Source organism: Gorilla gorilla, chromosome 12 (genome assembly GCF_029281585.2).
Source record: "Gorilla gorilla gorilla isolate KB3781 chromosome 12, NHGRI_mGorGor1-v2.1_pri, whole genome shotgun sequence".
Classification (NCBI taxonomy): domain Eukaryota; kingdom Metazoa; phylum Chordata; class Mammalia; order Primates; family Hominidae; genus Gorilla; species Gorilla gorilla.
The window spans coordinates 96034036-96050003 of record NC_073236.2 but is presented as its reverse complement, the minus strand read 5'-3'; the positions used below and the strand labels follow the sequence as shown (position 1 = coordinate 96050003).

General features: G+C 38.8%; 1 protein-coding gene across 1 annotated transcript in view; it reads left to right on the top strand.

The window, feature by feature from the left end:
• The window catches only part of PLEKHH2 (pleckstrin homology, MyTH4 and FERM domain containing H2), a 131990-nt gene that overhangs the window by 77346 nt on the left and 38676 nt on the right, over nucleotides 1-15968 (top strand). The window contains exons 16-17 of the mRNA XM_019021569.4: nucleotides 7227-7307; nucleotides 12884-13063. Coding sequence (XP_018877114.4) covers nucleotides 7227-7307; nucleotides 12884-13063 — 261 coding nt within the window. The remainder of the gene's footprint in view (nucleotides 1-7226; nucleotides 7308-12883; nucleotides 13064-15968) is intronic.

Below are 15968 nucleotides of genomic sequence, written 5' to 3'. Positions count from 1 at the left end.
TAGCTTTAAAAAATGTTTGTACAACCATATAATGCTTTACTATGCAGCCTTTTAAATGTTGTAAAAGAATATCTAATGCTATAGAAATATGATGTATTGTTAGGTAATAAGTAGAGTGCAGTATTACATTATTATCCCTTATTTGTTGTAAGTATTTATAGAAAAATGTCTGGGAAATATACCAAAGTATATTGGTTATCTCTGTGATTTTATTTATTTTTGCTTAATTCTGTTTTTTTTTTTTTACAGTGAGTAAGTATTGACTTATACTTAATATTATTTTTAAGTTTTAAAAAGTCCTATTGGTCACTTTTTGAAAAATACAACAAAATATGTATACACACATAATCACTCCCCATTCATGTACTCTGATTATGTAAGAGCTGGAAAATTAGATGGAAAGTAACTATGCTACTGTGTAGTTTATACTTATTATTAATGTGGGAATGTAGGTGGGTGTTATTCCATAATATTTAAAAAGACTGACCAACTATAGCAAAGGTAAAACTTAATTCACTATTGCATTAAACAAAGAAATAACTATGTTCTATGTTTTTTCTAAAATATGACTGTGAAAATGTTTTCTTAGTTACTGATGGGTTAGGGAACAAAATATTTGCACAATACTTTTCCAGTGAACACACTGCTACTTTAAATCACATTCTTACTATAATTCATAATAATGAGCTATGCTCTTGTTTCAAGGACCTCATATGCATATCAAACCCTGAGAGTTTAAGGTGATCCCATGGCTAAGGGTTTATTACGTCCCCCACAATTAGGTTTTTGTTTGCTTGCTTGTTTTTACTTTATCAGCAGGGCATGTCAGTTTCTGCTCCTATAACATTTCTGCGATTCTCCACTTCCCATTTCACAATTGCATTTTAAATGAGTATGAGTCGATGGGATTCTCAGATGACTAAATCATTAGGGTTTATAGCCAGGATGCTTATTAAGTTTCCTTCCTGCCATTTGTGCTTGTCCACCCCCATATTTTCACCCTTAGAACCTTATGAGAGAACAGCTTCCCTCAGTTGTTCTGAGTGACTTGTTCTGAGCTCACATTCAGGCTGCAATATGAGATACTGTCAAATTGCATTTGAATGCCTTGGAGGGGAGGAAGTTTTCTCAGGTTGTCACATTGTTTTTATTAAGTACAGAATAATATAGGTAGATGCTAAGAACTTGAGTAATTTGATTCTAGACATTCACTCTTGCAATTTTTATTTTAATGCTTAGGAAGAACATTTTCTATATAAAAATTCAGTTCTTTAAAAAACGAAAATTTATTACGCAGTTACCACATGCAGCACAATGTGCTGAAAGATACTAAGATGAATAGGCCACTGTCCCATTCCTCAGAGAGCCTCATAATCTATTGAAAAAGAGGGAGACAAAAGCTTATTTATAATGATATAAAGTACAATTATTGAGATGTGTCAGGAATGACTTCTGAGAGAAGATTTACCTGTGCCGAGTCTTCAAGGAGGAGTAGGAGTTAGTTATACCAAGTGGGAATGGGTGGAGGGGTGGTACTCTAGGCTAGGAGACAGCGTGAATGAAGGCTTAGAGTCTTGAAGCAGTGGCTTATGCCTGTAATCCCAGCACTTAGGGAGGCTGAGGCAGGCAGATCACCTGAGGTCAGAAGTTCGAGACCAGCCTGACCAACATGGTGAAAACCCGTCTACTAAAAATACAAAAATTAGCCAGGCGTGGTGGCGGGCACCTGTAATCCCAGCTGCTTGGGAGGCTGAGGCAGGAGAATCGCCTGAACCTGAGAGATGGAGGTTGAAATCAGCTGTGGTTGCAATGTTGCACTCCAGCCTGTGCGACAAATGAAACTCCGTCTAAAAATAAAGAAAAAAAGAAAAAAAAAAATCTCGAAGCAGTACCAGCTGCACTAGGAACAAATCCTTTGGAGAAAAAGCTAGAGGGGCCTATGGATGGTGGAGAGCTATTTTTGTCTTTTTAAGGACTTTGGTCTTTATCCTGAAGGGTATTTGAAACCCTGCAGGGTTTGTAACAGGAGCATGGGCATATTCATGTTGCTAACAGATTACTCTGCTAAGAGGAAGATGAATCAGTGGGAGGCAAGGTGGAGGTTCTAAGAACAGTTAAGGGAGTGATTCCTATGAAGAGGATGAAACTCTGAAGGGGTTACAGGAAAAGAGAGGAGAGGATGAATTTAAATAATGGTAAGAGGTAAAATCTTTAGTTTGATTGAATTTGGGGTTAGGAAGTAGAAGAGATAAAGATGCCTGGTAGAAAGATGATAGCAGATAAGAGAGAGCTCAGGAAAGAGGAGCAGTTTTAGGAAGATTAGGTGATTTTGGAAGACATCAGGAGCTGGTAGGATGTCTTAGTTAAAAAGTCCAGCAGGCAGCAGACCACCAGTCTACATCGGAGGAGAGTGCTGGAGGGCTGGATTGGAGAGAAGGATTCGAGGAATCATCAGCATACATGTGGCAATTATGGGAAATTATGTAGGGCAGGGGAGAGCAGGGTAACACTTGTAAATTTAAGGGCACAGTAAGGAGATGTGTGCAGAGGTCTGAGAGTAATGCCTGTGACTGATCTAGTGTCACGTGTGCTCAGAGAAGAAGGTACATTGCCTTCAGTGGGTTGAAGGGTAAATGGGAGATTAATAAGTGAAGTATTTGAGTTTCAAGGACTATCTATACCTTTCAGTACGTTAGAATCAAGCTGGAGGGAACCTGGAGTCAGGAGAGGCATTTTTTAGGGTGGAAAAGATGTACCTTGAGTTTACGAACTAAGGGGAAGGCACCTGGAAGAGGGGAGGAGGGAGATTAAAGACAACGTCCAGAAGAAGTGGGTGGCTGGACATAGTGGGAAGGCACACTGGAAGGGCTGAAACTGGAGGAAAAGTGAGGAAGGGTGCAGACAAGTATCTTAAGTTTGTAGGACATTGAGTGATATCATGTCTAATATCATCAGTTTTCTTGATGAACATTATTCCGTACGACAATGTTATTTACTAAGAGTGGGGAAAAGGATGGAGAAAAGTCATTCAGGAAAGTAGGATGTACCCAAGGATAAATAGAAGGCTTGGTAAGTATTATTGAAGGCCCACCAGACTTTCTGATTTGAGTTTTTATCGAATATTTTTCTCTAACATCTTCAGATGCCCAGAAAAAGGAGCAGAGAATTTACATTGTAGTGAAGTGAGGATAGTGGTTTTTTCTAACAGTTTGTTATATAAATTTTCAAATATGCAAAAAAGCAGAATAATTTTACAGTGTACAACCATATGCCCATCACCTTGTTTCTACAATCAACATTTTACTTGCTTTACCATGTATCTTTCAAGATGATATTTGAAATTAATGTTTTATTATGGGCATTGCCAACTTATGTGAAAATAGAGGGAATAATATAATGAGCCCTCATATATTCATCATCTAGTTTCAACAGTTATTAATTATGGCTAATATTATTTCCTATAACCATCTGTCTCTTGTCACATTCTTCACTAGATTATTTAAAAGCAAATGGAATTTTGTTGAGTGGATTTGTTAGAAGCAAAGGAATACAGCATAATCACAGGCCCTGGAGCAAGAGTTGTTTCGTAATCAAACATGGAAACCCAAGTTGGCAGAGAAGGACATGGGGCCAGGAGGGGACTGACAAGCTAGAATAAAATGGAAGGATCAAGGGGCTTAAAATTATGAATGAGGTAAAGAACAAGAGTGTGGGCCAAGCATGGTGGCTCATGCCTGTAATCCCAGCACTTTGGGAGGCCAAGGTGGGAGGATCACCTGAGGTCAGAAGTTTGAGACCAGCCTGGCCAACATGGTGAAACCTTGTCTTCTCTAAAAATACAAAAATTAGCCGGGCATGGCAGCACATGCCTGTAATCCCAGCTATTCAGGAGGCTGAGACAGGAGAATCACTGAAACCCAGGAGGCAGAGGTTGCAGTGAGCCAAGATTGTGCCACTGTGCTTCAGACTGGGCAACAGAGTGAGACTCCACCTCAAACAAACAAACAAAAAAACCCAAGAATAGGAGTGTGGTAAGTGAGAGGGGAAGGGAAGTGGGAGGAATTGGGAGGAAGTTGTGATCAGAGAGTAGAAAGTAAATTGCAGAAGTGGAGCAGTTCCCAGTGAAGGAAAAAGGATTAGGGTATGGCTGAGGGGATGGGTGGCAAAAGTGGAGGGACAGCAAAGGTTACTGGAAGTGAAGAGAGCAAGGATGTGGAGACAGTGTGGCCAAGAGGCAAGGGCAAGGATGGGAACAAGACTGCCTGGGCACAAGTCCTGGCTCTGCCACTTACCACCTGTGTGACCTTGAAGAAGTTACTTACAGGCTCTGTGCCTTAGCATCCTCACCTATAAAATGGGGATAATAATAGAGCCAACCTCACAAGGTATTGGGAGGATTAAGTGAATTATTTAAACATATAAATTGTGTTAGAACAGTGCCTGGCACATCATAAACACACCAAAAAATGCTAGCTATTATCATCCAAGAGTTTCACCTTGATAGTGAAGTCAGCAAGGCTGGTGGCAGGATTTGTGGTGGAGAATGCTACAGGGATGGGCTTATGGGGAAGGAGAGAATACCATAGGGGCTTATGGTTTGTGCAGTGGCAAGGGCTAATTGGGATATGATATACTGTTTGTCTTCAAGATTTCAAACAAAACCAATAGAAACTACCTTTGTTGTGGAAGCATGGTAAAAAATTATTCTTTTAATTAGTTCACCTTGAGATTTGAGGTTGCCTTTAAATTTTCGTGAGGATTCTTCTAGTATAATTTGTTTTCTAATTTTTTAAACAGTAAGTCAGAGATTTAAGAAATTCTAGGCCAGGCACGGTGGCTCACAGTGGTAATCCCAGCACTTTGCGAGGCCGAGGAGGGCAGATCACAAGGTCAAGAGATTGAGACCATCCTGGCCAACATGGTGAAACCCCGTCTCTACTAAAAATACAAAAATTAGCTTGCCATGGTAGCACATATCTGTAGTCCCAGCTGCTTGGGAGGCTGAGGCAGGAGAATCGCTTGAACCCGGGAGGCGAAGGTTGCAGTGAGCTGAGATGGCGCCACTGCACTCCAGCCTGGGTGACAGAGCGAGACTCCGTCTCAAAAAAAAAAAAAACATTCTAATGCAAGATTTATGTATAAAGATAGATTGTTAAAACACAGCTTTTACAGTGAATTGGCAAAGGTCTTCATTAATTTGCAGTTCTTCGAAGGCATAAATTGTTCTCTTTTAAAGATAAATCATTTCAGAAGTACACTGTCTATAGCCAGATGCATTATACTTCAGTTTTTATGAGACTTCTTTCTGGAGATTGTTTGAAGAAGAAAAGAAAAAAACACCCCACACAGCGCTATTTAAAGCTTCCAGGATATTTGTCTGTAAATATGTTTCTAAATTTAAATTGAAACATGTCTCAAATGAGACATTTTTTGTTTTCTCTCAAACAGCGTTCTAAATCCATCAAACCGTTAGGTGGTGGAGTTACTCATTTGCTTAAACCATAGCTTTGAAAGCCCAAAGGCTGACTGGGTTTATGAGTTTAAAAGAAAATGTGTTTTACTTTTTATTCATAGTGAGGACGGAAGCATTTATTGAGTAACTACTGTCATCCTTTATTTACATTTTCTCATTTGGTTCTCACAACAGCCCAGTTGTGAGCCTCTGCACTCTTGATGAAAATATTTAACATACTGCTGATTTAATTGTCTGTCTTCCTCACAAGGCTGTGAGTTTCCTGAGAAAGAGACTGTATCTTGTTCAAATCTGTTTCTCCAGGACCTATATCACTTACTGACTATTCAAAGTTAAGAGCTAGATTCAAATTCTGTCCCAGTCACTTAACTTAGTACCTGATATACAGGAGGTACTCAATTTACAGTAATAGCTTTTAACATTATTTTATTACTTTGTATGATTACTTCTAAGAAGGCATCAAATGTTTTTGAATGAATGAATCTTTTACATTTGGGAAATTACTAGAATTCTTTAGGTTTTCATCTTCTCACTTCTTTTTTGTTTTTGAGACGGAGTCTGCTCTGTCGCCCGGGCTGGAGTACAGTGGTGTGATCTCTGCTCACTGCAACCTCCGTGTCCCGGGTTCAAGCAATTCTCCTGTCTCAGCCTCCTGAGTAGCTGGCACTACAGATGTCCACCACCAGGCCTGGCTAATTTTTGTATTTTTATTAGAGACAAGGTTTCCCCATATTGGTCAGGCTGGTCTTGAACTCCTGACCTCAGGTGATCCACCACCTCGGCCTCCAAAGTCCTGGGATTACAGGCGTGAGCCACCGTGCACGGCCTTCATCTTCTCACTTCTAATGTTAGAGTGTTAACCTAGAGAGCCAGAGGGCTATTGGAAATCTGTGAAATGTGGAAACTATGAAATATACTGGTGAAATTATACTTTCTCTTTTTTTATGTTAATGCATTCATGGGGTACAAGTGCAATTCTGTTACATGCATTGACGTTAGAGTGTTAACCTAGAGAGCCACATGGCTATTGGAAATCTGTGAAATGTGGAAACTATGAAATATACTTACTGGTGAAACTGCACTTTCTCTCCTTTATGTTAATGCATTCGTGGGGTACAAGTGCAATTCTGTTACATGCATTGATTGCATAGTGATTCTGTCAGAGCTTTTAGGATACCCATCACTCGTAATAACATACAATGTACCCCATTACATAATTTCCCATAATCCACCCCTCCACTCCCTTCTTTATCCATCTGTGAAACCTCAGTCCTAGGCATAGTGTTTGATGCATAGTAAACATTCATTGTATGTTGAATGGTGAGCACCAAAGCAAAACTTGACATTCTACTACTGTTAACAGGTAAATCTTTTTTTTTTACAACTTTTATTTTAGATATAGGGGGTGCACGTGCAGGTTTGTTACATGTGAATATTGCATGATGCTGAGGTTTGGAGTACAGATCCCATCACCCAGGTAGTGAGCATAGTACCCGATAGGTAGTTTTTTAACCCAGCCACCCCAGTTCCCTCTACCCTGCTACTCCACAGTGTCTATTGTTTCAATATTTGTGTCCATGTGTGCTCAATGTGTGACAGGTAAATCTTAAACAGCACTGGACAATCTATTTGGAATATCACTTATATCTGGGCAAACTGGATACCTATAGAAACTCAAATAGAGTGTATAAGCTATAATTTAAGGTGTCAGAGTTCTGGGCTAAACTTGTAATTCATTGAAATATGGTTTCAGGTAAAACATGGATACTCCAAGAGAGTCTGGTGTACACTAATAGGAAAGACATTATATTATTTTCGGAGTCAAGAAGATAAGGTATGTATGTATTTTTAATATGCCAATTGAAGTAACTTTTTGTGTGTTAGGGCTTAAACTTTTCCTTTTCTCCCTTCTCTTACTTTGTAAAACTTCAGAATCTTTATGAGGTTGAAATATGGTATAATTTGGTGCAACTGAGATAATCACACAAAGGTCTATCACCTACACCTACAAGCGTCTTGATTCTTAATTACAAGCCTTAGCAACTTTTAATTAATGCATCTTCTAAGACCTAGAACAGTCTTCTTCTATTCCCTCCCCACAACCATCAGTTTCTTATATTTTCCCAGGTTCTTACAGACCAGATAAGGTTGATAGAAGGAAGCAGCAAGTTAGGAAAGAAAACCTAAAAAAGGAAAAAGAATCTATTTCTGTCCCAGGCCCTCAAATTCCCGAATACCACTTACCTACCCATCCATCTGCCTGTTTATATTCTGTTTATTAATGTTTAAACTAATCCCCTCCCCAAAATATCTGAATTATTTTTAATTTCAGAATAAAAAGATGGGGTATCTACCCAAAGGTAAAATGCATGCCCAGTCATCGTTATGGGTATTCTGTGTCACCTTGGGATAACTGAAACTATAAAAATTGAACCAACATGGGCCACGAGTACTTGTATAATATAATGATGACTGCTCCTCTGAAGAGCAGCCTGTGACTGTTACTGTGTTAATGAGACTAAACTTCTTGGTCTAGTGACCACGTGGGACAGTCAGTATTTCTCCTTCCCTTTTGATAGACTACACTCTCAGGTCTGACCAGCTGTATTTAAAATACATGCGGTTATACTCAGTATTGCTAATGGGGTAGAGATTAACGCAGTACAGCCATTAAAAACAATACTGAGGCCAGGCATGATGGCTCATGCCTATAATCCCAGCACTTTGGGAGGCCAAGAGGTGGGAGGATATTTTGAGCGCAGGAGTTTGAGACCAGCCTGGACAACATAGTAGGACCCTGTCTCTACAAAAAATGTAAAAATTAGCTGAGTGTGGTAGTGTGTGCCTGTAGTCCCAACTACTAGGGAGACCAAGGTTGGAGGCTCACTTGAGCCCAGAAGGTGGAGGTTACAGTGAGCTGTGATTCGCACCATTGCATTCCAGGCTGGGCGACAGAATGAGACCCTGTCTCAAAATAAATAAATAAATAAATAAATAAACAAACAATCTCTGAAGTAGTGTGGGAAAATGCTGACATACAAATGCTACCCGAATATGTACAATACAAAATTGTGCAGTCAATGTAATCCTAACTTGTCAATCAGGAAAACAGAAGCCACTGTACGTGTTACAGGTGTAAAAGATCTAGTGCCACCCTAGGCAACATAGCAAAACCTCGTCTCTACTAAAAAAAAAAAAAAAAAAAATTAGCCAGGCATGGTGATGCATGCTTGTAGTCCTGGCTACTTGGGAGGCTAAGGCAGGAGGATTGCTTGAGCCCAGGAGATCGAGGCTGCAGTGAGCTGTGATCACACCACTGCATTCCAGCCTGGGTGACAGAGTGAGACCCTATCTCAAAAAAAAAAAAAAAAATGTTAATATAGAATTGTGGACATACATAAATTTTAGAGAAGTTTTATAACTTACATAACTTTTAGAAAAGTTGTATGGGAGTGGTAAAAGTTAGGGAAACTGCCAGTGAAGGTCAGAGAAGACAACACTGAAGATTTCTGGCCAAAGGACTGAAGGCAGCTGGTCCTCGAGGCTTCACTGGGAAGCTTCAGTGAATCTCACATGAGCCCCAACATCCAGCCACTGTAGTCCCAGGAGAATAACAATTATTCTACCCTCTCCTAAACTTCAAGTAGATTCTCTCACAGGAAACTGTAACTGGGAACCATAACAGGAAAGGAGGTTCTGGCAAATACAGTTCCCAATTTCTCTGTAATTATGAGATCTTAGAGGATGGTGATTGGAAGGCCATGTTTATAAATCTCAGTCTGACACATCTAAATAAAAACAAACAGAGCAGATAGAAAAAGAACTATACCAAAATGTTGAATAATTATCTGTGATCACAGTAATATGGATGGTTTCTTTCTTTTTAAAATCCTTTCCATACTTACCAAGTTTCTGTAATAAGCATGTGTTTTTATAAATAGAAAAATAATTTAATAAAAATGGATAGCACTGATCACAGAAGAAACAAGTCAGAAGAATGGATACATGAACAGAAATCCATTATAACAACTGGAAAAGTATTGAGAATATATGTGAATCATTATAGGCCTACTTCATTTTTTGCTGTAAATATTTCCAAAAGAATTTGCTTTTAATCTGTATCAATGTCTTTTTTTATTAAATCAAAATATTTGAAACCACTAGGTCTGTTTGCTGCTTATCAAGGCATGGTGCATCCTTTGGTAAAATGAATAACCATCTTTAAATATTAGGGTGGATGAAACCTAGATTTTCATATGATTGTGCCTAAAGTACACAATTAGGTTAGTATTATTATGTATTATCATAGTATTAATAGAATTTGTTTTCTTCATCCTATTTTTAAAAGCTTGCTTTTTAGGAGAGGCGAAATTTTACCTCTACTTTCTTAGGGTTTTTGGCAGGCCTGAGAATTAAATTCACGTTAAGACAGATTACAGGAGAAACATACACATTTATTTAAGTTTTATATCACACAGGAGCCTTCCTAAGGCAATGAAGACTCCAAGACATAAAGGTGAACACTTATACATCAAACTGGACAAAGTGTAGTAAATTGTGAAAATGTGACAAGGCAGAGAGACTTGGGCTGGGGTAGTTACTTGGGTGGAGAAGTGAGGAGGAAGATAAGATTAAGTTTAACAAGGGTTGTTTGTATAACTTTCCCCAGGCTTCGGCTTCCCATTTTGACAAGAATTTTACTTTCCTTCTGGTAAAGGGAGGATATCTTTCATATAGGCGTTATGAAAGGCAGGTTCCCTCCTGCCTTTGGGAAGAAAACGCAGAGGGTCAGAACACCCTTCTTGCACCTGCTGCTTTTAAAAATGCCTTTAGTTCAAAATAACCCTTATGCCAAAGTGATATCTTTTGGGGTGGCAGATTCTGCCACCCTTCAGCTTTTGCTCTGAGTGAGATGACAAACAACTGGAGGGCTTTGAGTGGAACAGGGACATGATCTTGCCTGTGTCTAACAGGCACACGCCGACTGCTGATGAAGAATAGATCGGAGGGAATAAGGAGGAGATGGGTTAGGAGCCATTGCAGTAATCCAGGTGAGAGGGGATTGTGGTTTAGTGGTGCTGTGGACGTGTGAGAGATGAACAGATTCTAGACAGATTCTGAAAGGCTTGTTGACAGGATTTATTGACCGAAAAGTCAGTATGAGAGACTGCAATGATGCCAAGGTTTTGGGTGTTAATAGCTATTAATAGAAAAGTAACATTGCCAACAACTTGAGATGGGGAAGACTGGGCAGAGCAGGTTGTCAAGGAGGACTTACCAAGGTAAGTCTGAAATGCTGTTAAGTTTGAAATGCTATCCAACATCTAAGTAGTTAGTGAGTCTGGAGTTATAAATTTGGGAGTAGCTAACATGCTGGTATTAAAGCCATGAGCTTAGATGAGGTCACCCAGAGAGTGAGCATAGATGGAAGAAGGGCTCCAGCACTGAGCCCTGAAACTTAGCATGTAAATGTGTGATGTAAATATCCTTGTAGTTAGAATGAACTTTTTCAAAACTCCAATTGCAAACTTGGCCAAATATTTTAGAAGTTATAAATCTGATGCAGACCATGTATTTTCCTGGAATAAAGATACTAAATTAGAGCAAAAGTTTTACAACAGATAGGCCAAATATTCAACACACCAGATATAGTTGGTTTTGTCAATAAAAGCTTAGATAAAATTTAATATAAATTGGCTTTAGGAAGTTTTTCTTACTCTTAAGATGGAAAAATTCATGGTATTGTTTTGTGATATATAACAAAGAGCCTTGGAATGCTCCTCCTTTACTGGCATTTGGGATGATAGTTCGTTTTGCACTACCTATCTAATCTTGTTATTTTTTCCAGGAACAATATTTTTCTTTTCAATGAACAGTTTTGAGACTATGTATACACTTGTCCTTTTGATCCAATAACTTAATCAAATTGCTGATCAATTCTGTGGGATAAAAAAGTCAAATGACTGTTTTGGTGAATTATGACTAGTTGCTTAACTAAATAATGGGTCATTTTGAAGCAGCCTCATTGTCTGGGGTAAATACCAAAGTTCTTGTTCTCAAGGCCAAGGAGATCTAGGTCATGGACACACACAGACAGAGTGAGTTTAGAGCAGGAGTTTAGTAGACAGTGCAGAAGGGAAGAACACCTCTCCATCACAGAGAAGGGTCCCGAGTGGGTTGCCAATTTGTAGTAAAGATGTCAGGGTTTTTATAAATGGGCTAGCGAGGAGGGAGCTTTTAAGGAGGGGATATCTTATCCTCTTGATGGTTTAGTTGGAACCAGGTGTGCTATCTGTACAGCGCAGAGTTTTTTTTATCAGCTCTGTCTCATTCCCTAACCACATAGGCTGACTGTTAGTCTGTGTTTCTTTGTCCTGCTTATCTGGGAGGGAGAGTTTCTGTGTTTGTTCCCATCTTCTTGCAGCTGTAGGCACCCCCTCTAGTCTGCTTTTAGCTTCCCTATCTTAGTGTGTCCAAAGGGAAAAGAATGTGCTTATTAAGGCCCACTGTTTCATTGGGGGACCCATTGTACAAGTGTGGAGTTTGGTAATTTACCCAGGAGACCTTCCCCCCTCCTTCTGTGCCGAAACTGTCTTATCTGTGTTTCACTGTCTGCTCTTTCAGGCTGCTTGTTGTTAGAAGAGAAGTGATTTCCTTGAACTGCCTGGGGTTAGAAAAGGAGCTATCTTTGAGCTGCTTTTTTAAAAAGGAAAGTTTTCTGCTGGGGACTCGCTTTACCCTAACTGTCTATCTAAATAATTTCTTTCTGCCTCCTATAAGAATTTTAGTACAGCTGAATCATCTGAACTACTGCATAGAAGTAGCATCTCGTTTTTTCCTCAAAAGTTAAATCTCTAATATGTATATGGTTCTTTCATATTACTTTTAGGCTCTTTGGTTGTTGCCACTACTTTTGTTACACTGTGGATAATCAAATTGCCTCTAGGCATCATTTTTAAAAAGGTACGTTATGCTGGTGCGGTGGCTCATGCTTGTGATCCCAGCACTTTGGGAGGCTGAGGCAGGAGGATTCTTTGAGCCCAGGAGTCTGAGACTGGCCTGGGCAATGTAGCAAGACCCTGTCTCCAAAAAAAAATTATTTTTTTTTAATTAGCTGGGCATGGTGGCATGTGCCTGTAGTGCTAGCTATTTGGGAAGCTGAGATGGAAGGATCCCTGAAGCCCAGGAGTTCAAGGTTACAGTGAGGTTACTGATTGCGCCACTGCACTCCAGCCTGGGAGACAGAGGGAGACCCAACCCTGTCTCAAAAAAAAAAAAAGGAAAATAAAAAATAAAATAAAATTTTAAAATGTATGCTTTATAAATTTAAAAATGAAAAGGACTATGAAATGTTTTAGTAGGAAAAGATTTAGAAAATGCCTTCCTCACAATTACTAATATTTACTTTAGTTTCCTTTAGGTCAGATCAAACTCTGGGAGGCGAAAGTGGAAGAGGTTGACAGATCGTGTGATTCAGATGAAGATTATGAAGCCAGTGGACGAAGTCTGTTATCCACACATTATACTATCGTTATCCATCCCAAAGACCAAGGTCCAACTTACCTCCTAATTGGATCCAAGCATGAAAAGGTATTCAAAGACTTATTGGTTGATTTAGAATGATGTAGACTAATATTATTCAGATATTGGTAATAATTATCAAATCAATTTAATGGAAATAAGGAAGAAAATTTTGCTATAGACTTTCAGCTCTGTTTTCAGAGATTCTTTACCTCCCTGGAAAAGAGCCTTGTTCAAATATGTCATTTTCTAATCCTGTTGGTAAGAGTGGTATCAAGGCTGAAATTAGTGCGTGGAAGTGGAGGGCTAAAGGAACTTATGTTAAAAATGTGGATCTCTCAGATTGAACATTTTTTGGTAAATCTAAGGACTCTGTTTTATATTTTTGACTAATTTTTAATAAAATTTGGGCTTAGATACAGTTGAAAATTAATTATTTTATGTATTATATGTACATGTAGTCATTTATGATAAAGGAGGTATCACAAATTAATGGGGAAGTAATATATCATTCAATACATATGATTATGTATTTCTTATATATTGAGGAAATTGGCTACTTAGGAAACATTAGTTTTTCATCTCATACAGATAGCAAAATAATTTCCAGATTATTATTTTCATCTCATACAGATAGCAAAATAATTTCCAGAATTTAAAGAGTTAAAAGAATTCAATGAAATTATTTTTTAAAAAGGCCTTTATCTGAGTTCTGAATCAGAAGTACTTTCTAAGAAAACAAAAGGGCGGGCTGGGTGCGGTGACTCACGTCTGTAATCCCAGCACTGTGGGAGGCCGAGGCGGGTGGATCACAAGGTCAGGAAGATCGAGACCATCTTGGCCAACATGGTGAAACTCTGTCTCTACTAAAATACAAAAATTAGCCAGGCGAGGTGGCGTGTGCCTGTAATCCCAGCTACTTGGGAGGCTGAGGCAGGGGAATCGCTTGAACCCGGGAGGTAGAGGTTGCAGTGAGCTGAGATCGCACCACTGCACTCCAGCCTGGCGACAGAGCAAGACTCCATCTCAAAAAAAAAAAAAAAAAAGAACAAAAACAAAAAGGCAGTGTAAGAAATCAGAGTGCAAATGGTTGATAGATTTGACTATACAAAATTGAAATAATTATTTATGTCAAATATTATCATAAATATGACTAAAAAGATAATACAGAAAACAAAATATTTCATGGATGGCTACTGTATCCTTAACATATAAACAACTCTTTATAGATTATTATTGTTACTATTGATCATTGTTTTTGAGCACATGTATCAGGCCAAGTGCTAAGTATATCTCTTCTTCATCCTTCCAATTACCCTCTGTGGGAGGTGACCTTATTCCCATTTATAGATGGAAAGACTGAAGCACTTTCCTGTGGTCACACATCTGGCAAGAGGCAGAGTTGATATTAGACCCCTATCTCTAACCACAGAGCCTGTGTTCCTGAACACTTGCCTCTGCTACTTCTCATTTGATTTGAAAAGGACTATGTTTCTAATAGAAAAATGGAAAGAGGGCCTGATGAACAACTTACTGAGGAATTTAATGGCTAATGAATGCTTACGCTCATCTGTAATCAAAGATACGCACATTTAAAAATGATAAAGCTTTTATTGTCTCTGAGATTATCAAAGATTTAAAAAATTATGCTAGTGAAGCTATGAGGAGGGAAGCACTCCTATACACCACTGGTGAGAATAGAAATTAGTGTAAATGCTTTGGAAAGTACTTTGAAAATATGTTTCAAGAGTTCCTAAAAGTTTTCGTGCCCTAGTAATGACTCATAATTCTATTTCAAAAAATATATACTAAGAAAATGTTGGCCAGGCGCAGTGTCTCACGCCTGTAATCCCAGCACTTTGGGAGGCCGAGGCAGGTGGATCACCTGAGGTCAGGAGTTCGAGACCAGCCTGGCCAACGTGGTGAAACTCCATCTCTACCAAAAATACAAAAAGTAGCTGGACGTGGTGACAGGTGCCTGTAATCCCAGCTACTTGGGAGGCTGAGGCAGGAGAATCACTTGAACCTGGAGGCGGAGGTTGCAGTGAATCGAGATCGCGCCATTGCACTCCAGCCTGGGTAACAGAGCAAGACTCTGTCTCAAAAAAAAAAAAAAAAAAAAGAAAGAAAAAGAAAATGTTAGTAAATGTAGCCAAAAATTTATGTATAGTTTGTTCAACACAATACTCTTTTTTTTTTTTTTTTTTAAACAGAGTTTCACTCTGTTGCCCAGGCTGGAGTGCAGTGGCGTGATCTCAGCTCACTGCAACCTCCACCTCCCGGGTTCAAGAGATTCTTCTGCCTCAGCCTCCCGAACAGCTGGGACTACAGGCATGCAACACCATGCCCGGCTAATTTTTGTATTTTTAGTAGAGATGGTGTTTCACCATGTTGGCCAGGCTGGTCTCAAATCCCTGACCTCAGGTGATCCACCCGGCTTGGCCTCTCAAAGTGCTGGGATTACAGGCATGAGCCACCGTGCCTGGCCTACAATACTCTTTTTAAAATAATTTTATTTTTGAAGTGTTTAAAAGATGGAAAATATAATATTTCCTTTTCAGTTAACAGATGATAGCTGTCACAGTATTTTTTATCAGTGAGAAGTTAGTAACCATCATAATGTTCAGCAATAAGAAATTGATTAAATAAATATGGTATGTCCATATGTGTAGTAGAATATCCTGCAGCCATTAAAACTTGTTTATAAAGAATTTCTAGCAACAAGGGAGTGCTTGTACTATATTACTAAAATTCAGAAATTATCCTCTACTTTTAGAATAATTCAACTATGTAAAAATTTAATCTACATATATATTTTCATAGAGAAAAAAAGACCAGGAATCTTTGGTGAATGGGATAAGATGGGTATTTTGTTTTCTTTAAATTTTCTGGATTTCCAAAATATTCTGTTTGTATCACTCTGGGAGCCAGATTTTTAATTTAATACAATTTATTTATTTTGTAAAAGAATATC